We start from the raw sequence: 22,966 nt of genomic DNA, 5'->3' as shown, positions 1-22,966 counted from the left end.
ATTGCGCTGGCGGTGCGCGCTCTACACGTTTGTAATGGTTATGCCTGTGAAAAGCACACGTGCTTTGCATTATTTCAAACCTCATGCACGCCCGGGCGGAAAAAAAAGACGCATACATTTCCAGCTGGAGACCACGCTTTTCCACCTGGGAACAGGTATAATACCTGTTAAATTTCCAGCTGGGTGATTGAACCGGAAATCATCTTACAGTTTCCAGTTGGAAAACTCAAACTCCCAGTATAGCTCGAGCTATGACCCCCCCCCATGCTCTTTCAGGTTATTCCTTGTGGTGGAGTGATTCGGCGACCGTGGAATTAAATCCAAGATTGCCAAGGGAATCAATTACATGAGCAGCTTTTAAACAACACTTGTACGTAATTTACTTCAGAACGAATTGACGATGCAATCTACGATGCAAGAACAGCGGCAGGCGCCGGTTGCGACTGAGGCAGCTGTGTCGGTCGGCACGTCTGGGCAGGCTGGGGTCCACTTTTAGGCACCGCATTTTGAACGACGACCACAGCTTGCTGAAACGGCACCAACGGGTTGAGCAAAAAGATAGGCCCCCTTGTAGGCGGGTTAATCTTGCATTCTTGGTAGAAGAGGTAGATATGATACAGGATGAATCCCTGCAACAATGGAAGAAGTTCGAAACTGAAGGTCGAGAAGGGGAGCAAACGGGAAGAGTTGGTGCACGTTCAATTCACACACCGAAAAAACGATAACGCGGAAATAAACATCCCAGATGACGCAATCGACGATGTTATTTAGCTTAAAGAAAAAGAAAATGAAGAGCTCGACCCTAAGAAATGCAAGAGGTTTCGGAAAAGGGTTAGAAACGTGAATCCAGACGAAGCACTGGACGGACACCGACCATCTTCACAAAGCTAGGCCCTGCATTAAGGCCAAAACATGTTTCTAAAACTTGTAGCTGCCCGGCGAGCCTCCTGCATGTCCATGTGTTCTCTTTCCGCCTTACTACTACTACTACTACTACTACTACTAATACTACTACTACTACTACTACTACTACTACTACTACTACTACTACTACTACTACTACTAATAATAATAATAATAATAATAATAATAATAATAATAATAATAATAATAATAATAATAATAATAATAATAATAATAATAATAATAATAATAATAATAATAATGTCAAGGGGCGACGAGGAAGCTCTGTGCTCACGTGTGGAATGTGGGGAGCGCAAGGACGACTTAATTAACTGGTTCAGAGGAAGGGAAAGGCGCAGTATCTGCCACACTTGTGTCTGTGGACACCTGAACCGCGCCGTAAGGGAAGGGAGGAAGGTGGGAATGAAAATGGAAAGAGAGAAAGAGGAGCCGTAGTGGAGGGCTGCGGGGTAATTTCGACAACCTGGGGATCTTTAACGTGCGCTGACATCGCACAGCACACGGACGCCTCTTCGTTTCGCCTCCATCGAAATGCAGCCGCCGAGGTCGGGTTCGAGCTCGGGTATTCCGGACAGTAGTCAGGCGTCTTACCACTACCACCCCGGGCCCAAGGACGACGAAGTGTGTGTAATTCGTGATGGGCGCCGCTGGATGCCGCTGGCCTGAAGTTGTTCGTCTGGTCAGCTACCCCTTTGTAAATATCTGTAAGTACATCTACTCTGTGTGCGTGTATCTACGCTAATAATAATAATAATAATAATAATAATAATAATAATAATAATAATAATAACAATAATAATAATAATAATAATAATAATAATAATAATAATAATAATAATAATAATAATAATAATAATAATAATAATAATAATAATATTTCGTTCACAACGAAGGAAAGGCGTAGTATCTGTCACACGTTCTGTGGACACCTGAACCGCGCCGTAAGGGAAGGGAGGAAGGTGGGAGTGAAAGCGGAAAGAGAGAAAGGGGCGCTGTAGTGGAGGGCTCCGGAGTAATTTCGACCACCTGGGGATCTTTAACGTGCGCTGACATCGCACAGCGCACGGACGATGTCAGTGCTCAAGATGAATTCATACTAAGAAGCTGAGTACTAAGTAGCAGCGGTGGCGTAGCGGTAGAACATCCGCCTCACATGCAAGAGGACCGGGGCTCAAATCCCGGTGCCGCGCAATTCTCCACCGGATGAAAAAAAAAAAAGAAAAAAATCCGCGTGTCGATGGAATTGCATAAATAGGTTTGGGGTGCGACCTGATGCCGGTGAACACCTCCGGCAATGCACTCCCTCACCAGAACAGGAGTTGGCCACCCTGGTGCAGTAATTGGCCCCAACCTCCTATGATAAGCTCCATAAAACCCCGGCCCTCAATCACCAGCGGCTGCGGAACAACTGACCACGGCGGCGGTCAGACCTGTGACGCAGCAGGGGGTGCTAAGAAAGCCTGGCTCCGCTGGACAGGCCGCCATTGGAAACTGACCCTGGCAACGTTTAATGCTAGAACCCTAGCTAGTGAATCTAGCTTAGCAGTGCTGTTAGAGGAACTATAGAGGGCATGAAATGGGATGTCATAGGGCTTAGTGAGGCATATACTGTACTGAAGGATGGGCATGTACTGTGTTATCGAGGCTTACCAGAGAGGCGACAACTAGGAGTAGGTTTCCTTGTCAATAAGTATATAGCGGGCAATATAGATGAATTCTATAGTAATAATGAGAGGGTTGCAGGCATCGTAATTAGGCCTAATAAGCGGTATAAACTGAAGGTTGTACAGGCCTATGCACCTACATGTAGTTATGATGACCAGGCAGTTGAGAGCTTCTATGAAGATGTAGAATCGGCAATGCGAAAAGTAAAAACGCAGCATACTGTACTAATGGGCGATTTCAATGCCAAGGTCGGGAAAAAAACAGGCAGGAGACAAAGCAGTAGGTGACATGGCATTGGTTCTAGGAATAGCAGGGGGGAGTTACTAGTTGAGTTTGCAGAGCGCAATAACTTACGAATCATGAATACCTCCTTCAGCAAACGGAAGAACCGGAAATGGACATGAAAAAGTCCTAACGGAGAGACTAAAAATGAAATCGACTTCATAATGTGTTCGACCCCCGCCATTATGCAAGATGTAGAGGTAATCGGGAAAGTGCGATGCAGTGACCACAGGATGGTGAGGTCCCGAATTAGCCTAAATCTGAAGAAGGAACGCAACATATTAGTAAGAAAGAAACCCATCAACGAATTAGCGGTGAGGGGGAGGGCAGCAGAGTTTAGGATCTCGCTACAGAATAGGTTTTCAGCTCTAACTGAGGATGGCGACATTACCCTAGAGGCAAGGAACAATAATTTCAGAGATATCACTACTGAGTGCGCGGTAGAAGTAGGCGGTAGGATAGTTAGAGAGGATACCGGCAAGCTGTTTAAGGAGACGAAAGATTTGATTAAGAAACGCCAGAGCATGAAAGCTTCCAATCCAACAGACCAGATCGAATTGGCCGAGATATCAAAGCTAATCAATAAGCGCAAGGTGGCCGATATAAGGAAGTATAACATGGAGAAAATTGAGCATGCTGTAAAGAACGGGGGAAGCCTTAAAGCGGTAATGAAGAAATTGGGCATAGGCAAAAACCAGATGTATGCGATAAGGGAAAAGGCGGGCAACGTCATCACTATAATGGAAAAGATAGTCAAAGTAGCCGAGGAGTTCTATACAGATCTCTACAGTAGCCAAAGTAGTCAGGACCGTAATGAGATTGGCGGTAGGGAAAAACAGTCAGACGTTCCACCAGTGACGAAGGACGAGGTCAAGAAAGCACTAGAAACTATGAAAAGGGGGAAATCAGCTGGAGAGGATCAGATAACTACAGATTTGCTGAAGGACGGGGGGGATATCGTGCTAGAAAAACTGGCCACCCTGTATACGCAGTGCCTGGTGTCATTGACGGTACCGGAACCATGGAAGAATGCAAACATTATCCTCATTCACAAGAAAGGGGACTCTAAGGACCTTAAAAATTACAGACCAATCAGCTTATTGTCTGTTACGTATAAGGCATTTACTAAGGTAATCGCTAATAGAATCAGGACAACCTTAGACTGCAATCAAGCAAAGGATCAAGCAGGGTTCCGGAAACGGTACTCTACTATCGATCATATTCATACCATCAATCAGGTGATAGAAAAATGCTCGGAATATAACCAGCCCTTATACATAGCATTCATTGATTACGAAAAAGCATTTGACTCAGTTGAAACCTCGGCGGTGATGCAGGCATTGCGAAATCAGGGGGTAGACGAGCCGTACATGAAAGTGCTGGAAGATATATATAGTGGCTGCACAGCAACCATAGTTCTGCATAAAGAAAGTAACAAAATTTCCATAAAGAAAGGTGTTAGGCTAGGAGACACAATCTCCCCAGTACTATTCACAGCTTGTTTAGAGGAAGTATTCAGAGACTTGGAATGGGAGCAGTTAGGGATAAGGGTAGATGGAGAATACCTCAGTAATCTGCGATTTGCTGATGACATTGCCTTGCTAAGCAACTCGGGGGATGAACTGCAAATAATGATTGATGACCTAGACAGGAAAAGTAGAAAGGTAGGCTTGACAATCAATATGCAGAAGACTAAGGTAATGTTCAACAGCCTCGGGAAGGAACAGCAGTTTACATTAGGTAGCGAAATACTGGAAGTAGTAGGCGAATATGTCTATTTAGGACAGGTAGTAACCGCAGATCCGGACCACGAAAAGGAAATAACAAGAAGAATACGATTGGGATGGAGCGCATTTGGCAAGCACTCGCAGATTATGACTAGCAGCTTACCGGTATCGCTCAAGAGGAAAGTATACAACAGTTGCATCTTGCCTGTACTCACCTATGGGGCTGAAACGTGGAGGCTAACCAAGAGAGTTCTACTTAAGTTGAGGACAACCCAGAGGGCTATGGAACGAAAAATGGTAGGGGTAACATTAAGAGATAGAAAGCGTGCAGAATTGGTCAGAGAAATAACTCAAGTTACCGACATTCTAGTAGAAATTAAGAAGAAGAAATGGACATGGGCAGGACATGTAGTGCGAAGAGAGGATAACCGATGGTCGCTGAGGGTAACAAACTGGATTCCAAGGGAAGGAAAGCGTAGCAGGGGGCGGCAGAAAGTTAGGTGGGGGGATGAGATTAAGAAGTTTGCAGGGGTCAAGTGGATGCAGCTAGCACAGAACCGGGTTAAGTGGAGAAATATGGGAGAGGCCTTCGCCCTGCAGTGGGTATAATCAGGTTGATGATGATGATGATGAATTAGCTGAACGTCCCACCTTGGTGTGAGTGAGCAGAGTACTGTGTAATAAATTGCTTTCAATGAGTCAACAGAGACTGATACAAGGGATCTCTGGGCGCCACGGAGAAATTTGAAACGTGTCAGTTGGCATGCACGATCCTCCCTTGAATTTACTATACTGGAATTCTGACTCACCTTCACGGCGGCAATAATGATGTACAAGAGGGCCATCTGCAGGAACGACTGATTCTGTGAATCCAAAAAAAAAAAAAAAAAAAAGACCGAGTAGTGTTCGTGCGAATTGAAATGAAGCCTATTGCCTGTAGTGGGTGCGAAGTAAAATTTTTCTCTTCACCCCTTCTTCAGCCCATTAGCCGAAAGCCTTGCGTACAGGCCTATTCGACGCAGAATTAACACAGCTGCCCGTGCTTATAGTAAAAGTTCTCTGTTGCTCTCAGACCCCGCACAGACACATACAAGGGGGGATGTAGAAATCCTCCATTTCCAATCCCCCTCCACCTCGTTTAGAATGTAGGGACTGCATGAATATGAAACAGCTGACAACGTTCGGACTAATGTTTACTGAGCATATCGTGAACTCTCGCCGTTTACGCTGGTTCGATTTCACTCAGCCAATCGTCCGCTAGAGATTTAAAAATTGGAAATCTTTACTTATAGCCTGCCAAGCAGACCAATCTTACCGTTCAAATATTTTTGTTTCATCAACTTGCGGTGCAGTTTTATTCTTCATTATCTTTCCTGTGCTTCCATGATCGCTTGCTTCAAGTGTAATTAAAACTCGCGCTTCTTGTATAAAGTGTGATGGAAGTAAATTTCGTTGCAAACGATTTATTTACATTTGTTTACTTCTACCGAGTAACCATCGCGACAGTCCGTTCAGATTTGTTCAGAACGCTACCTTATTTGTCCTCGATGTCAACAAGTACTGTAAAATAGTACTTTCGCGTAATATCATATACTTTAGAAATTCACAGTTCCCTCCGGACTTTTCAGTGGAGCGGACACACGCGCTCGCTTTTCTACGACTCGGCCGTCCCAGCTCGCATCGATCGCCAAGTACCTCCTCCCCCTCCCATACAACATAGTGACCAGAGAGAGAGAGAGAGTTCCGATGCTTAAGCCGATTGTAAATAATTTGACATCACATGACATCCAGCACACTGCCATAGCGTGTGGATTGCTTTTTTTTTTTTCAGGTCCGTAACGAGAGCAAAAAAAAACAAAAAAAAACAAGGCATTTTAAAGTGATTTATACACCCCATACACAAAACGATGTGGAAAACAAGCAGCGGTTTCTCTTTCCCCCTCTACGTTTCCTACTTCACCCGTGCCCAGTTCACTAGAGAGCCCACTTTGATGGAGCTAAACATTAAGCACTAGCTGATAGTGGCGCCATCTAAGCCGTCCCTAAAGTTTTCACTACCGCATCATTGAATGTCCAGTAAATTTTTTTCTGCTGTACTATACTGAGACCATAGTCACTTGCCCCAAACAAATGAAGTCACTGCATTGTCAAACACGATAAAAGCGTCAAATATGCTATCAGGCTCAACATGCCATCCCCCTCCCCCTTTTTTTTCTCCCGCGGCGTGTGCATGCACTACCGTGTTGTGCAACGCTATATAGCCTTATCACTCACGCGCAGGGCCCATGCTTGGTCGGTATCCTGCGCTCCTTCCACGCGTACCTGAAAAAAGATGCGCCCATGTACGACTGGCAGGCATCAATGTATCTCAGTGAAACTGGCTAGATTAGGTATAGGTTTACCCAGTTCAACGTTCCAAAGCCACTGGGGCTCCGAGAGACACCGTAATGGAGGGCTCCGGATATTTAGACCACCCGGAGTTCTTTAACGTGAACTGACATTGCACAGCACACGAGCGCTTTGTTATTTATTCGCGTTAGCGCACAAAACCGCGACTATTCGACAAAGATATATGTAGCGGAGTGATAATTCCGCATTTCCCCCAACCTGCCGCTTTTCGTGTAGGTTTCATAAAACCGCATTTCACTCTTAGTATGCCTGCTAGCAGATATGATAGAGGATTGAAAATATTACAGACTGTTAGATTAAAATAACTCGAGCAGGCAAGTTCGAGGTTAAAAAGATTTGGCGATAGATTGCTTCGCTGATAAAGATGTCAATCTGTGCGCTCCTGACCACCGCGTCTATCTGTGCCGATATATGAACAATGCTTACTCACAGTGCCTTTATGCCGTCTCTCAGATCATTGAAGTCGCAGCGCCTTATAGAATGGTTTCATAGGGTGACAGGCGTATTATAAATTGCGATCGCGCTACGAAGTTATCATCTGTGACCACTTAAGTTTAGCACTCCTGCAACTGATCTTTGCAAGGCACTGAACATATGCACTGTTGTGTAACTAAACTTTGGTTTTAGTTCCACATTAGCAGATGTGAGTTCGAAATACGAACGGGCAATTTGGACTTACGTTAGTGGAAACGTAGCGAGCGGCCGCCAAATGGCCCGCACAGCAGACTGCGATGGTTCCGATATTCACCATTATGAATTTGCGCAGGGTATCCACCACTTTTTCCTGCAGATAAGGGGTAACGACAGGAAGCGTCTGTTGGATTCTACGAAGAGAAGAAATTCTCCTGATTCACCAATTTTTCCTTGTTACTCTCGGTTACCTAAATGGTTAAATAATATAAAAAGGAGAATACAGGGATTGGTGACTTTCGTCTTGCTTTTCATTATTGAACCGGACCACTACAGCAGTGCGGCAATCTGTTGAGGCGCTGAGTTCCATGTTGCAGTTTGGTTTATAATTACTTTTTTTTATTATCTTTTTTTTTTGTGTGTGTGTGTGTGGGGGGGGGGGGGGGGGGGGTTAACGTCCCAAAGCAACTCAGGGCACGAGAGACGCCGTAGTGGAGGACCCCGGAAATTTCGTCCACCTGGGGTTCTTTAACGTACTCTGACATCGCACAGCACACGGGCGCTTAGCTTTTCGCCCCCATCGAAAAGCGGCCGCCGAGGCCAGGATTCGATCCCGCGCCCTAACCACTACGCCACTCCAGCGGGGCTGTTGCAGTTTCGTTTTGCTGAGCTTTCCTTTTTGTGTCATTGTAGCTAACCCTAGTCTAACCAGTTGGGTTAACCTTTTATATGTTCATTTTAGTGACACCTGCTTAGCAATCTCGGCCTCGGCGGCAGCTTTTCGATGGAGGCGAAAAGCAAGGCACCCGTGTGCTGTGCGATGTCAGTGCACGTTAAAGAACCCCAGGTGGTCGAAATTTCCGGAGCCCTCCACTACGGCGTCTCTCGTAGCCTGAGTTGCTTTGGGACGTTAAACCCCATAAACCAATCAACCAACCAACCAAGCCAGCCACTTGAGCGTCAAACCTTTCGTGCTAAACAACCTTTTCAGAGCCCACGCTGTTAACCTGGCACCGCTGTGGTGCCATCGCGCGTCTCACGGAAGGTGAATACATTACATATACTGCGCAGCTAAGAATCCGAAATTCGGGCGTTTGCTTGCCAATAACTGTAAACGTCCAAATTATTCTTTTTTTTAGGTTTGTACTGGCTCTGTTCGTTTTACGAAATTATTGTGAATTTGCGTCGATTTTCGCCTGGCTGTCTTGGATTTCTTTAGCGCCCACATATCCGGCCAGAGCCGAGCACCATGCGACTGAGACACGCGCATTTGCGCAATACTTTGCCCTTTTGTCCACAAAATCCAACCAATGTCTCTCACAAGGATATATATCAGGGCAGCTGCGCGACCTATTTAACAGCTAGGGCATGTATATTAGTTGGTTAAGTTAACCGAAGAACACACAGGAGTGATACAGTAGTTTAACATGGAAGCACGCGCAGTCAAACGCTACTCAATTCCCCATTTTACAGCAATTTTTTTTCGCTAAAGAATCTCGTCAATGACTGAGAGAAAATGCGGCTATCAGCGAAAGGTATACAACAAGAAAGGAGGCAATAACATAATTCTATTCAAGCACTTACAGGAGTTGGACCAGCAAGCGCGGTGTCCGCCTGCGAAAAAAAGAAAAAGAAAAATTATTTCAGGTAATCAGTTCACTAGCACGAACTGCCTCGTGTTCATAAAGTTTTGCTTCAACATTTTCGTTGAAGGTGATAAGAAAAAGAAACAGCAGCCGATTCTTGGGTCATGAATATTATTAGCGGAGCCTACGCACCTCCCTATTTTTCTCTAAACAAAAAAAAAAAAAAAAAGAAATTAGTGATAAGCTCCCACTAACCACAAGTTTCTAGATGAGGAAAGTAGATGATGCACAAATACCCCCCCCCCCCCCCCCCCGTTTATTTTCTCTCTTTCTTCTTGGCATCCAGACTTGCAGCTCAAAAGTGGCCGTGAATCTCTTCCTGTTTGCAACTGACTGCAAAAGATAAAGTCTCGATTTACTGCTTCTAACATTTCATGGCCTTGTCAGACACCTTGCCTCGAAGCTCGCCCAAGAGTAAGTATGGTTAAGCTAGGAAGCGAGAATGACAGATTGTGTCATCGAATACCCTTCAGGACGTTTAGTGTTCGTTCGTACCCAAAACAAGCTATAAATAGTAATATCTGCGGGCGGGCAATGAGCACGCTTTTAGACGCGGACGCCTTCAGGCACAGCTATGGCTTTCTAAAAGCTTCTGAAATTTTTTATACATTAGCGCCGTCATTAATTCACCTTCTGAGAGAGAGAGCAGTTGCGACATTTATTTTTATGTTGGTTATGCCTTCTGCCGTCAACTCGCGCGTCTTGCTTCCTTTGGTATACGTACTGGCACTTGGAGCACGTTGAACAAAATGACGTCAGATGCCAGACTCACGGCCGACTCGGCGCCGAGCAGTAAGTCGTAAAAGAACCCCGCGCCTGCACGATTCACAGAGATAAAAATGAGCAGCCGAGAAAACGTACAGCATCAGAGCACGGAACAAGCACAAACAATTAAATATCACTGTGGACTCGGTACATAGCGACAGCTCTTGTCAGTGCTCATATTGTATTGGTTATTGATATTTATCTTCGCTGATAGAGCCCATGTGGCGTCACTGTAGTGACGCCACTGTGTTCGGACTACTCAGCGTTGAACATTGCATTGACGTAACTACACGATGGCCAATGAGCTTAGGTGAAAACGATACGCGAAATGCCTGCCTAACATCTGTCTCTATGAGAAATTGGCTAATGCTTATCGGCAGACATAATTGTGCAGCGATGAGATTTGCGAGACTATGGAGTCGAGGATGCCGTCACAAGAGGGAACACATTGTTGTCTCTGCCGTCAAATGTCAAGGTCGAAGGTAAAAGGTCAAGTTGTGGCACACCAGAGGTGGTACCATATGGCTAAGCTGTATATACCACAACTGTGACCTCTGGCTCGTTGAAGGATAAACGAACGCCCAGGTTAACATTGGCGATACATGCCTTATAGTGAAGCTTTTGCCTCAAAATCATTACGTGTTGAAGGAATATTTAAAGCTACACCAACTGCAATGATCCGATTGATATGAAGTGAAGAGTAATGCGAAATAATTGTGGGCAAGTTAAAAAAATATTGATACGAATTCCTCCCGATCGATACGGTTCTCCCCAGGAATCGTTCTCTATCTTCAGTAGCCAGCACAGCTAGTCTGTCTTTCACTGTCTGAACACGACCGGCAAGATTAGTCATATAGTGTGTGAAGTGTAATGTCGTCTCGCTGTCTCGAAGGACGTCTCGTACGGGTAGGCGGGACTTGAGTGTGCTAATCAGACTATGTATCTTTTTACTGGAGCAAACGAAAAAAACAAAAAAACAGCGAGATTCTAGAGTTGAAGGAAGCCACCCTCATTCCTCCTCTCTGGACGCCCATGGTTGGCTGCATAAATGGTAAGCATTAAGGAAGCTCTATAATGCATGAGAAAAAGAGCACCACTATTGCATCACAGGCGCTTGTCATTCTACCCATGTCTAACGGGAATAGATAAATTGCTGTCACCAGCATAACCTGACAGCCTGCACTTCAAAAAAAGAAGAAAAAAAAAAAAAGAAATCAAACAACAAGAAATAGTTGAGGGCCTTTTAGTATCAATTTTACGCTTTAATACTTGGTGTCACGTCCTCATGATACCTTTCTCCATTGTCTGTGTGATAAGGAAGCGTACGGGGCAACCATCTTGCCGCTTAATGCGTACTTTGGTCGACTAATATATAGGTTTTCAATCCTAGATGTGACATTACTTCCACACAATCTTAATTTTCGATACCGCATATTGATTGAGTTAATTCTTTTTCCATCCAGAAAGAAATATAGTAAGTGCAGTGACTGATGTGGTTTGGGTTTTTGTATGGGATGTTTGCCGCTTAAAGAGGAGGAGGTCTCCATGCCACTCCTAGCATTCCTCAAGACCATTCCTGGCCCTGTGTGCGATACAAAAAGAGAAGCTTGTCGTACAGCGCGATCACTCCTACTTTAGCTGTTGTTACTGCAGGCGGACGGGGGGTATTCAAGCTGAATTCAAGCAATCATTAATTTTATCACTGTGGAAACGAAGGGCATTTATGGTACCATTTTACCTGAGTGGAGGTGCCTTGAGCTCATGTGCGTTTATGTCCAGTTTCGTACGCACTCAGTGTGCTCATGGTTTAAATGATGCGCAAAAACAACAGCAACAGAAATTCTGCAAAGTTTAATCAACAAAACAGCAGCGAGTGCTTATTGTCCTATGTAGGCCATGCATTATACGTACCCGACATATTCCTGTAGTAGCCGAAGACGTAGAACGTGATGGAAAAGAAATTGATCCCCTGTAGGGATAATACCAAGGAAATAATAACAGCGGTCAAGAGGAACAGGTATAATCACTAAAAACCCTCATCAGGTTTCGGCTCTTTCGTAAAAAAAGTATGTGACTCGCGCTCAGGCAATGGTTGTCAGGCGGGCACTTAGGCATAGTGATCACTGTGCTAGCTCAAAGGCGGGAAAATATGCCTACCGAAGCAACAAAATGACTTGAAAGGTCCAATCCTGAAATCCGTTAAAACAATGCAGCAACGAAAAGAAAAAAAAAAAATGCTTGATCACCTGCTTTCGAGCTCATTGGTTGAACGTTATACTTTTGGGCTGGCGTGAAGTGACGAATCAGAAGCAAAAGAGAGAAAGAAATTGAAGTGAGCGACCTCGAAAACACGATCCTTCGAAAAAAATTTCTCAGCCCTGTAATGTCTGTGCAACGCAAATGTTGCTCGGAATAGCAGCTGGAACTCCATGATCTGGTTTATATGTCTCATATAAAGGCGTATTGATAAATTATAAATTCAGCAGTGTGTCGACTCATTCTTCCTTGTAACGGCCAGTTCACGCTTTTACGAGTGTAATGATAAATAATGAGTCGCACTTTACTGCACCAAGACAAGTTGCGTAGAGAAACACTGTGGAGCACGGCCTTATGTTCATGTTTTGTTGGTAGTGTGCACACTGTTCGAAATCTACCCAGCTATATCCTAACCAAGACTGGCATGCACCTGCGATAGCACCAATGAGTGTAAGTACTCGGTGCATACACTTACCATGCATATGACTAGAAGCCAGACAACGTGCTCTCTAGTGAGTCTCCGGGCGGTGATGTTGTTCACGACGTCTTTGATACTGCGCCCTTGAAGATTGTTCATGGTGTCTTACCGGCAGAGACGGCCCGTTTGGTTTCTTCTACGTCTTCGTCATATAACCACGCACAAGAAAAAAGCCAGCCACGCAAGTGTAGTTTCTGGAAAAAAACTGTTTGCCTGCTTTTCTATAGTATGCCTTATGAGAAGTTTGCGAAAAAAAAAAAAAGCATAGTACAATCGGAAGAAACAAATCCCTAAGTGTTCGGGATGAACAAAATGGGGCTTCACGTAAAGGTTGCCAAGAGTGCTGGCGACCGTTTCTTTTCTGGGTTGTCTGCGAGTACGTTCAGCAACATTATCAGCTTTTTTAGAATGAAGTAGGGTGTCTTTCTAGAATGACGGGTGCTGAAAAGGAAAAACAAAATGCCCTAAGAGAAATAGATGACAAGAAAGTTTCTTATCACCCACGTAATAGGAGCACTCGTCAAATCTACAGGGTCGACTTCGAGCTTCGTTTATTCTTGTTTCGGAATTTTCCCTCCTCCTTTTATGCTCCAGAACTACAGCGAACACAATAAAATTTCGGTACATACACGAGACTGCTTAACGTGTGAGAATGCGAAAGCATTAACAACTGAGTTATAGCAACGTGTAATGTTTGTGCCCACTCTATACCTTACCGTACGTTAGAAGTAATGCAATGTAAAGGGCTGAGTATCGCTACGTTGCACAAACTATATGACTCCTGAGTCATGACTGTTTAAAGCGTTATGTTTCACCGTTCTTGAGTATACATTTCCTTTAACATACGTTCTGGTGCCGTGCACCTGCGTGGTGACGTAATCCGAATTAGTGACACGGACGGGCGCCTCGGGCCCATCAATCAGCGCCCAACTGTGTCATATGCCAACAAAATAACCACCTAACAGACGCATGCGTGTGTGGAAGACCACGATATACGCTGCCCAACTTGGCAGGAGCGACATAGACATCAAGCTCCGCATTAACCCTGAGCTCTTCAATACTACCAGTTGCGAAACTTCCCATAGGGCCCGTGTATAAAAACACGGAGGTTTGATTGGTCAAAATTCAGGCGTATACGAAGAGTGGCGGCACTCGCGGCCATTAAACGAAACTGCATATAAGTTGCAAATTTTCGGATTGATTATAAATGCACAATGACCGGAAAAAAATAAATATGTTCAAGGGTTTCAGTAGACCGAATTCTTAGACATAACAGCCGTAGGGGTAATTAAGGTGAAAAAGAAGAAAGAAAAAGCGTAATTTCCAGAAGGCAATGCATTCATTCACTCATAAACCTTTGTTCATGAGGATGACCTGAGACCTAGAGGGGAAGAGGGTGGGTTAGGTGAGGATGAGGGCGCCAGACTATGACATGAATATATAGGAGCGTTGTGTAGCGTTCCACTTGGAGCTGCAGGCTATTTCTTCCATACAGCCAGGACCTGAAGGACATTCATTGATATGTAAAAGGAACCTAAATGTAAAAGGTACGCGCGTACGTACTTCGGAGGCAAGAAGAAGTAGATTGCTTAAAGTTTAGCTACAACAGTTACGATTCATGCGATGAGGCACGGGGCGTACGTATGCTATTAGAGCCAACTGCCATGACAGACAGTGCGGAGACAGGAAGAATTGTGACAATAAAGTATTACCTGAAAACTCCTTCGAAAAAGCGTCGCCTGACGTAACCCACAATTCAAAAAAGGGTATAAAAAAACTACGCTTGCGCTTGGTGTTGGTATTGGGGGCTGTCCAGTCTTCGTAAGTCTGAATGGGGTGAGCAGATGTGTAGCGTGCGCGGAGGCCAGCCGTGCCAAGACAGGTCCAGATCAAGTGCTGCAGGTCAACGGAGTCAGCAGGGCAGTTGGGGCAGCTGATCTTGGTTCGGCGCTATTGACTCAGGATGTCCGGTGTGTACGCTGCACCGGCTCGCGCCTTGTGAGTTAGAACTTGGGCAGGACGAGATAGGCGGGAAGGGATCGTAGGAGTAATATCGGGGACAAGGTCCCGCAACAAACTTCTCCGCTCATGTTTAACCCGCGTGATGACAGAGTCCGGTATAATGAGGGAGACGGGAGAACAGTAAGGGTGGTCGCAGTTGGACGGGCCCACATTAAAAGTTATGCCGCCGGTCTTCCTCTAGCTGCGCGCCAGCGGCCTCGTGAGCCGTCCTGTTTCCGGTTCCTTGTGCGTAATGTCCAGGTGTCCAATGAATCCGCACCGAGACTTGTGAGGTCTCTCGCAGGTAGCGGCAGCGCTGTTTGATGCGGTGTTGCATTGAGGTCTTGTAAGAACGGGTTTGCAGAGTTTTTATAGCCTCTTGACTGTCGGTGTAGATGTGGATGAAACGATCTGTTCCTTTGGTGTAGTGTTGAAGGGCCTCGTCGATGGTCGGTAACTAGAGTTCAGTTGCGGACCAGTACCTGCGACCACTGTGGCTAGTAGTGTGCAGCAGTGAACCCTCCTGGTAGTAGGCGGTGGTTGCAAACGTGATGCCGGTGTCATCATCATGGTATAGGGCGGCGTAGGTATAAATGCGGAGACCGATTTGCTGGTCTTGTGTATCAATTATCTGGCGTTGTCGGTGATATCTTCCTGGCCCTTTGGTGTTGGTTGGAAGGGATTTTGGATCCGTTCCTAATGTTTCTGTCCATGGTGCTGTAAGGTCGTCCAGTATGGGCAAGTGAAGGTTTGCTTCGTCAAAGATTGGAGTAAGAAGGCGGTGCCCGTTGGGTGTGTCGCAGTTGGAGAACTCCGCTTAAAAATGTGACTGGTTTTAGTACACATCTTTCGGATTTCTGTGAATTGTCGCCCCATCTAGAAGTGGTCAACAGACCCTTTCTGCTATTGCCATTATTGTCTTCCGATGCGCAGCAATAAGTGCATCCACGCGGTGCTAGTGGATGCACTTATTGCTACGCATCGGAAGGTAATGATGGCAAAAGCAGAAAGGTTCTATTGACCACTTCTAGATGGGGCGACAATTCATAAGAATTCGAAAGATGTGTACTAGAACCAGTCACATTTTTAAGCGGTGTTTTCCAACTTCACGCGCCAAAGCCCTCGCTGCGGACGCGGCACAGTTCCCCGACCAGACAGCTTTCGTGGATGCAGCGTACATACCGGGAAAGCATGCCTACTCGGTAGCAGTAGTCGACGGACACGGGCGTACGCGCAACTGACTCACACTTTACACCAAGAAGCCAGAAGTAGCTGAACAAGCAGCGATAGCACTAGCTCTAAAAGACTCGGACTTCACAACTGTATACAGCGACTCTAGAGCAGCCACTCGAGCTTTCGCCAAGGGTGGGATAGACAAGACGACGCTACGGATCTTAGGCGGAAGTAACATCACCGATCACTCCATCGTATGGTTCCCGGCACACATGGGCAGCTTAGGGGGCGGCCTGCGGAATCTCAGTGAGATCGCACACGAGGCGGCGTGAGGACTCATCGAACGCGTCCCTCCGGTTTCCCCTGCTACTCCACATACCGAGTACAGAGATCAATTATTCACGTACAACGAGCTCACTAAGCACTTTTATCTAGGCAGACGACCATTTCCCCTCCCGGATAAGATAATAAATTAACCCGCAGCCAATCAGTCACGTTACGCTTGCTCCAAACGAACTCATACCCCAACCCTGGCGCATGAAGCACATCGACCCAGACTACGACGGACAACATGTGTGTGAACGGTGCAGTGACCGTGTAGACTTAAACCATATGCTGTGTGGTTGTGCATCGAGCGACGCCTACGCCAAGAACAAGGAACGTTGGGACAAAGTTATAAAAAGGGCTTCACTACATGATCAGCTTCGGGCTGTCCAGGAGGCCCGCGCGGCGGCGGAGAGCTTCGGGCTCTCTGTGCCGACGTGGGAGCTGCCCTCTACACCTGGCGCCTAGCCGAGTGTCCTCCAGGACCCCTACTGTGGGAAATAAAGTTTTACCAAACCAAACCAAACCAACTTGTATGATCTAAAAGCTCTGGCTTTAACCAAGACACACTAACGTGCCTTCTAGTCTAGGGACAGCGTGTTTGACTGGGATCATAAGGGTCCTGGTGTGTTCGATGCCCATCTCAGAGCTGATCTCGTGACTTCACACAAACATTCAAGCAATAAGTGTCCAAGCCGTCATTTCATCTGCTCACTATCTCCTGCTGGAGGCTTGCTCGGGAGGGCGTCCAGACATACTGCCACCCAGACATGCCGGTGACAGGCTATGACATGTCACCGGCCAGACACCATCTGCCTGGCGCACGTTGTGGATTTTCTCCAGCTGCTCCAGCGGCGGAGCTAGTTACGAGGGACAACGGCGACGACGACGCGAAACGCAGGAACAGGCGCCAATGTGCTGCGCTCTAAAAGAGGTGCCGTAGTTGAAGGCTGCGGAGCAATTTCGACCATCTGGGGATCTTTAACGTGCACTGACAGCGCACAGCACACGGACGCCTCTCCGTTTCGCTTCCATCGAAAAGCAGCCGCCGGCGGTCGGGTTCCAACATAGGTACTCCGGAACGGTAGCTGGGCATCGTAAGGGAATGATAGGTAACATTAAAAAGTTTGTTTTTTCAATTTTGTCATTAAAAATAATACATCTTAACAACATGCCATTGAAATTACCGGCTGAAATGAGCAACAGATGCGGTTTAAAAGTCGCGCCAAACATACCCGTCGCCTTTGTAAAGGTGGGCTGGCTGAAAGTATAGTTTTTTTTTTCTTTAAACGATTTGCACGTAAAATTGTTATTTTGGTCCGACATTAATGAACTATACTTCTTTTGCCTAGTCCTTAATTTTGCTAGCAGACATTCTTTGAAGCATTTCAAACCTATTCAAACCGTGCTCCTGCGCTTTTCTAGCGGGCTTTCCAAGTGAGTGGGTGAGTCAACATTATTGTCCGACAGAAAAGGCTCTTTTCTACCCCAGGTACTCCCCTCTAGAGGAGAGGCGCCTTGGGGAAGGTGAGAGTCCGCTTCAGATGCTGGCCAAAATCTCCTGTATCTCGACGGCCTCTTCAGCCAATCGAACCGCTAGCAGCTGGTGTTCCGGGGTTGGGCTTTCCAGCAATGCCTCCTAGGTTTCTCTACTATCAATTTTGTTTGCCCTGCCTGGGAAATGCAAACACTCCCATAACATATGGTTCAGGGTGCCCCTCTGCCCGCAAATCCTGCAGCCCTCATCTTCAAAATTTGGGAATATATATTTATTTAACACCGGATTTGGATAAACATCTGCTTGCAGACGCCTCTATGCCGTCATCTGTTTCCCACCTAGAGTCTCGTCTGGAGGGGGCAGTTTCAAACGCTGATTGGTTGGCTGCACAACTTTTATTTCCATCGGAAATGGGCCTCCTCTTCTCCGCCCCCGGCACGCGTACCGGGGAAGACGGGGAGCCGTGCGCCCGCGGATTAGAGGCCGGCAGGTAGTTTTATAATACTGCGTCACATCATAATACGACAGCAGACGCCCTTCTCTGTTGTAGCCTTTCTCAGCTTGCTTATTCTGACCTGTATTACCTGTATTACCACTCTGTAGGCCTGTATTACCACTCCCACTACCAAAATTTTGAATTGCGGTTTTACTGTCGCTCAACACATACGTGGCCTTTGTGTCGACGCAAGCAAGAGCTATTGCAACCTCCTCTGCCACATCAATATCATCACTCTCAATCGATAGTGCCGAGATCGAGCCCCCTCTCCCGTCAACCACAACCGCTAATGTGCCTTCTCCCCTTTTTCCGCCCGCCGCATCTACAAATACGACTTGCTACCTCAGCTTCTTTGAATATATGCGTTCCAGAGCCTCAGCCCCTTTTCAGCCTTCTCTCTTTATTGTACTCCGGGTGCATGTTTCTTGGCAATGGGGGGACTCGAATACACTCTCGTGCTTTCCATCCTATGGTGGCCTTCCATGCTCCTTCCTCTAACCGGATTCAGCCCCGCTTTTTCCAAAATTACCCTCCCCAGCCTTGTGGTGCTGAGCCTTCCTAGCTGCGAGACATTTACCGCCTCAATCAGTTCCGCAAAAGTATTATGCATTCCCATAGCCAACAATCTCTCTGTGGATGCCGCCATAGGCAGAACCAAAGCCCTCTTGATGCACTTTCTGATACGCGCATCAATTTTGCTCCTTTATGCCGTCTTTAAGTTCAAGTTAGGTGTCGCATAGCTCACTCTACTCGTAATAAAGGCCTGAACCAATTTAATCAAATTTTTCTCTCTAAGATCCCCCTGTCTTAATATTCTCCTAAAGAGACCCAAAGTCTCAAAATGCATTCACGATACCGTTGTACACATATATCCACTGTGCGCCAGCTTTTCAAGTTTGGGCTTATTCTACCTATTCCTGCCCCGCCGGGGTGGTGCAGTGGTAAGACCGCCGACTACTGTGCCGCAGTACCCGGGTTCGATCCCGACCGCGGCGGCTGCGTTTCGATGGAAGCGAAACGGAGTGACGTCCGTGTGCTGTGCGATGCCAGTGCACGTTAAAGAACCCCAGATGGTCGAAATTTCCGGAGTCCTCCACTACGGCGTCTCTCATAGCCAGTCGCTTTGGGACGTTAAACCCTACAAACCAAACCAATTTGTTGCCTTACAAATATTAGAAATTTTTTAAAGTAAAATGTGGTCATTATAACTCAATAAATGTCGGTGTTCTTGATGCCTGCCCAATCATAAAACACATAGCCAAGTTTCAAGATTCCTGTCTTAGCACTAACTGAGAAACGTTAAATCATGACTACGAATGGGTTACAAATTGCCAAGTGGGAGCGATGGCAGCCGTGCAGCAATAAGACAGATGAAGACTTGCAGAGAAAAATATATTGAGGAATCCCATGTCTTGAAACGAGCAGAATTCGGCGGCACCGACAGCGGGGAATACTATAGGCGACCATCGAAGGTCAGACTGGCCTTTGCATTTGACAGCGCTGAATTTGAAAGGTGATGAAGAACCTTCGAGATAAGGCGTCTAACAACGCCTACGAGTCTCGGACATCGCAAAAAGGGTGCGAGAGGAAAACCTTTGTGGTGACATAAAAAAATCGTAAGACACGTTCCTGCAGCTTTTAGTACAAGGAACATAAAAAAGAAACAGGAAAACTTTGAGACAATAGCTTGGCAGAAAATAATTTACTACCCTTCAACCGATTTGGTAAATTTTTAGCCTTATGAAGCAACCGATAAAGTCTTTCAAACCGAAATCATGAATCTTTTTTTTTTTTTTTGCGATAGGCAACGTGAAATTTTATTCTGAAACTATAGATTTACTCGAAAGTTCATTGTCGACCCGCCGGGCATTTTGTGCCCACTGCACGTCTTTCTCTGCACAGTAGCGATGAAAAAGAGAGCTCCTTAACACACGGTTTTTACCTTGTTTTACAGCCAGCCATAAAGCGTTCGTTCTTCAGATGACGTCGATTATTTGGGAGTTTGTTGCTAGTTCACACTACTTACCGACTGTACCGCAGAGCATAATCTCACATTTGTACATATCTCCGTCGAGAGGAGCACCCTTCGCGCGCCAACTTCGGACTAATACTTTCCCTCAACAGGCACTCGTTAAGGCGCAAATTTGACTAATCTCCTTGCCTTTTTGTGGCGACAGGAAAAATTCCCAATCCCTGCCATTCTGCACAAGAATGCTCCAATCCCACCGCATTAAACTTCAAAGTCCACTCATCCCTGTCGCAGTGGGAAGTCACGCAGACTAACGCGGATCTGGATGACCATGGTGAATTGATCATCCGACACGTCCGGTTCGCCACGGCAAGTGGGACCCTAGGCTAAGAGCTCCATCCCCTGGGGCCCTTCGACCTAAAATCATAAAAGTTCTTTTCGGTATCTCGGTCTGTACAACTGAACGTTGAAAACGATTACTTTTTTTACAGGTTCTGTGGTGGTGACATTAGGGACACTTACGCCAATGTGATGCAATACTCTACAGGACAACTCAGCCTGTCTCTCTTGACCTTGACACCAGAAAGTGAGTGCCCCTCCCCTCTCCCATCTCTTAAACAATGCGAATCACGTGGCTCACAATTGTACGAACAGCATTAGAGCAGAGCAGAGAGCTCACTGTGAGAAGAATTTTAATTATTTAATGTCAGTTCGTCAGCAGCTAACCGCCTCTCGAGAAATGAAAACGATATCAGGAATTGTTATACTAAATTATATATCAGGGTGACTACTGCCCGCGAGTCGCGCGCAACTCATCGCTGGTCCAAGAGCGACTGGAGACTCTCTGCGATTTGCACACTCCCCTTCACCATCTTCTGACTTAGTTGCTTCCTACTGCAATCATCTCATTGGAGCCAAATCTCAAGCTGTTCACGAATAGGGCAGCGCAATTGAGAGGTACAGTCACTGCATGAGCTCCTGTAAGTGCGACCAAAAATTTTTCTCCAAGGATTGCTTTTTATGGGTCTTTGCGTATGCCTGTGTGGTCATCCCTGCTTATATAAGGCTCTGGCGCAGCTTCGGAAAATTGAACCTTTGTGCCATGCTGCGCTACGCAATAACGAACCGTGCCGAACAGTACTGAACCGAAATGGACATGCCGCGCCGCGCCGCAGGGCAGCGCACCTCAACACGCTGCTCGGCGCCCCACCACACTGCTGCACATCACTAATGGCCGTGCCACGCACCGCATCGGACCGATCTACAATACCACATCACTCGGCGACGGTCTGCACCACACACTGCATGCATCTCCATTCCAGAGCGACTACGGGGATAACCCTCTATAGGGTCCTGGCACTCCCCTGATGGGGCTGGGACAGGTAGGTCACCGCCGCTTGCGGCGGGGGCTAGCCTGCCCTAGAATTTTTATCTGTTATAGGCCGTCATTGCACCCGCCACCGTTTCGGTGGTGGACGACGGCTGTTGTTGCGGCGTGCGTATTTCTCTCCCTCTTCCTTTTCTTTCTTCTCTATTTTCTCTTCTGTCTGCACGAGGCAGCGGAGGTAGCTCAGCTGTTGTTGTTGTTGTTGTTGTCCAAATAACTTATGGCACATACCCACAGAGGGGGATCGGCCAAGAATTGGGTAGCAAAGAATTTTTTTTTTTAATATACTTGCATAAAAAAAAAAATGATTTGAGGGGTAGAGCAAAGGAAACAAAACGGGAGATAAGTGAAATATAAAATGAAAAGTGGTAACACTCACGGGAGATTGACACTACAATTTTAGAGCAAGTGATGTTTAAATATTTAGCAAGGCAAACGATTTGAGTCCAGTAAAAAATTTTGCATGGCAGTTAACACAGACCTGTGACTGTGCCCAAGGATTGTGGCGCCAAATGATAACAATGTCGGGCTGCTTAAACTAAGGCCAAGCTGTTGCAATGGCCTTTCCATCAACTGCTTTCTCAGCGTAGTAAAGCGGCGGCAAAACAATAAAAAGTGATCTAATGTTTCTTGTTCACCGCAAAATGCGCAGACGGGAGACAGTGCCAAACCAGACCTGTAAAGATAGAAATTTAAAGGTGGGATACGGCATCGCAGCCTTGTTAGTGAAATCTCAAGTTGCCGTGAATGACATAATTTTCTATTCCAAGAATAATTTAGATGCAGGTAGTCATCAGATCTTAAAAGATGTCCATTTTTCATATTTAATAGGACGTTTCTTCGAAACCTCGCTGCGGTGATGTACGCGTTCGCCGGAAGGATAGATAATACGGGGCCATTAAGGGACTCTTTTGCCAAATTGTCAGCATATTCATTTAAAGTCACATTGCTGTGGCCTGGAACCCATACCATATGTACAATTTTCAAATGTCTAGGGATCAGGGAGACAAAGGTTTTTACTATTGCAGAATCCACCGACGAAGAGAGAGATGAACACAAGGATAGAGAGTCGGAAATTACTGCCACTTTAGAAAAAGAGGAGTCTAATTTTCGTAAAGCGAGTACCACCGCCAGAAACTCTGCCTCAAAAATTGGGGTGAAGTCCGGAAGCCGGACAGAAAAAGACCAGTCTAAATGTGGACAATATATACCCACACCCGCCTTTTCATTACTTTGAGATGCGTCAGTAGCTACAACTAAACTAGCAGAAAGACTTCTTAAATGGTCTTCTAATAATCCGTTTAGAATAACGGATGATAAGTTTTTAGCATTATTC

At 46.1% G+C, this 22,966-nt stretch overlaps 1 protein-coding gene across 1 annotated transcript; it reads right to left on the bottom strand.

The window, feature by feature from the left end:
- Positions 1-407: 407 nt before the first annotated feature.
- On the bottom strand, positions 408-12,881 carry LOC146196795 (uncharacterized). The gene is made up of 8 exons (XM_084597078.1): positions 12,780-12,881; positions 11,960-12,017; positions 10,008-10,099; positions 9,222-9,251; positions 7,687-7,791; positions 6,873-6,920; positions 5,408-5,461; positions 408-629 (listed from the first exon to the last, which is right to left on the bottom strand). The coding sequence occupies exons 1-8, from the start codon at positions 12,879-12,881 to the stop codon at positions 408-410; spliced, it is 711 nt and encodes a 236-aa protein (XP_084453204.1).
- Positions 12,882-22,966: the final 10,085 nt, after the last annotated feature.

This window comes from Amblyomma maculatum, chromosome 3, assembly GCF_055883805.1.
Source record: "Amblyomma maculatum isolate TAMU_Amacu chromosome 3, ASM5588380v1, whole genome shotgun sequence".
Taxonomy (NCBI): domain Eukaryota; kingdom Metazoa; phylum Arthropoda; class Arachnida; order Ixodida; family Ixodidae; genus Amblyomma; species Amblyomma maculatum.
Note: the sequence above shows the minus strand (reverse complement) of the source record. Positions and strands in the feature narration are given on the sequence as shown.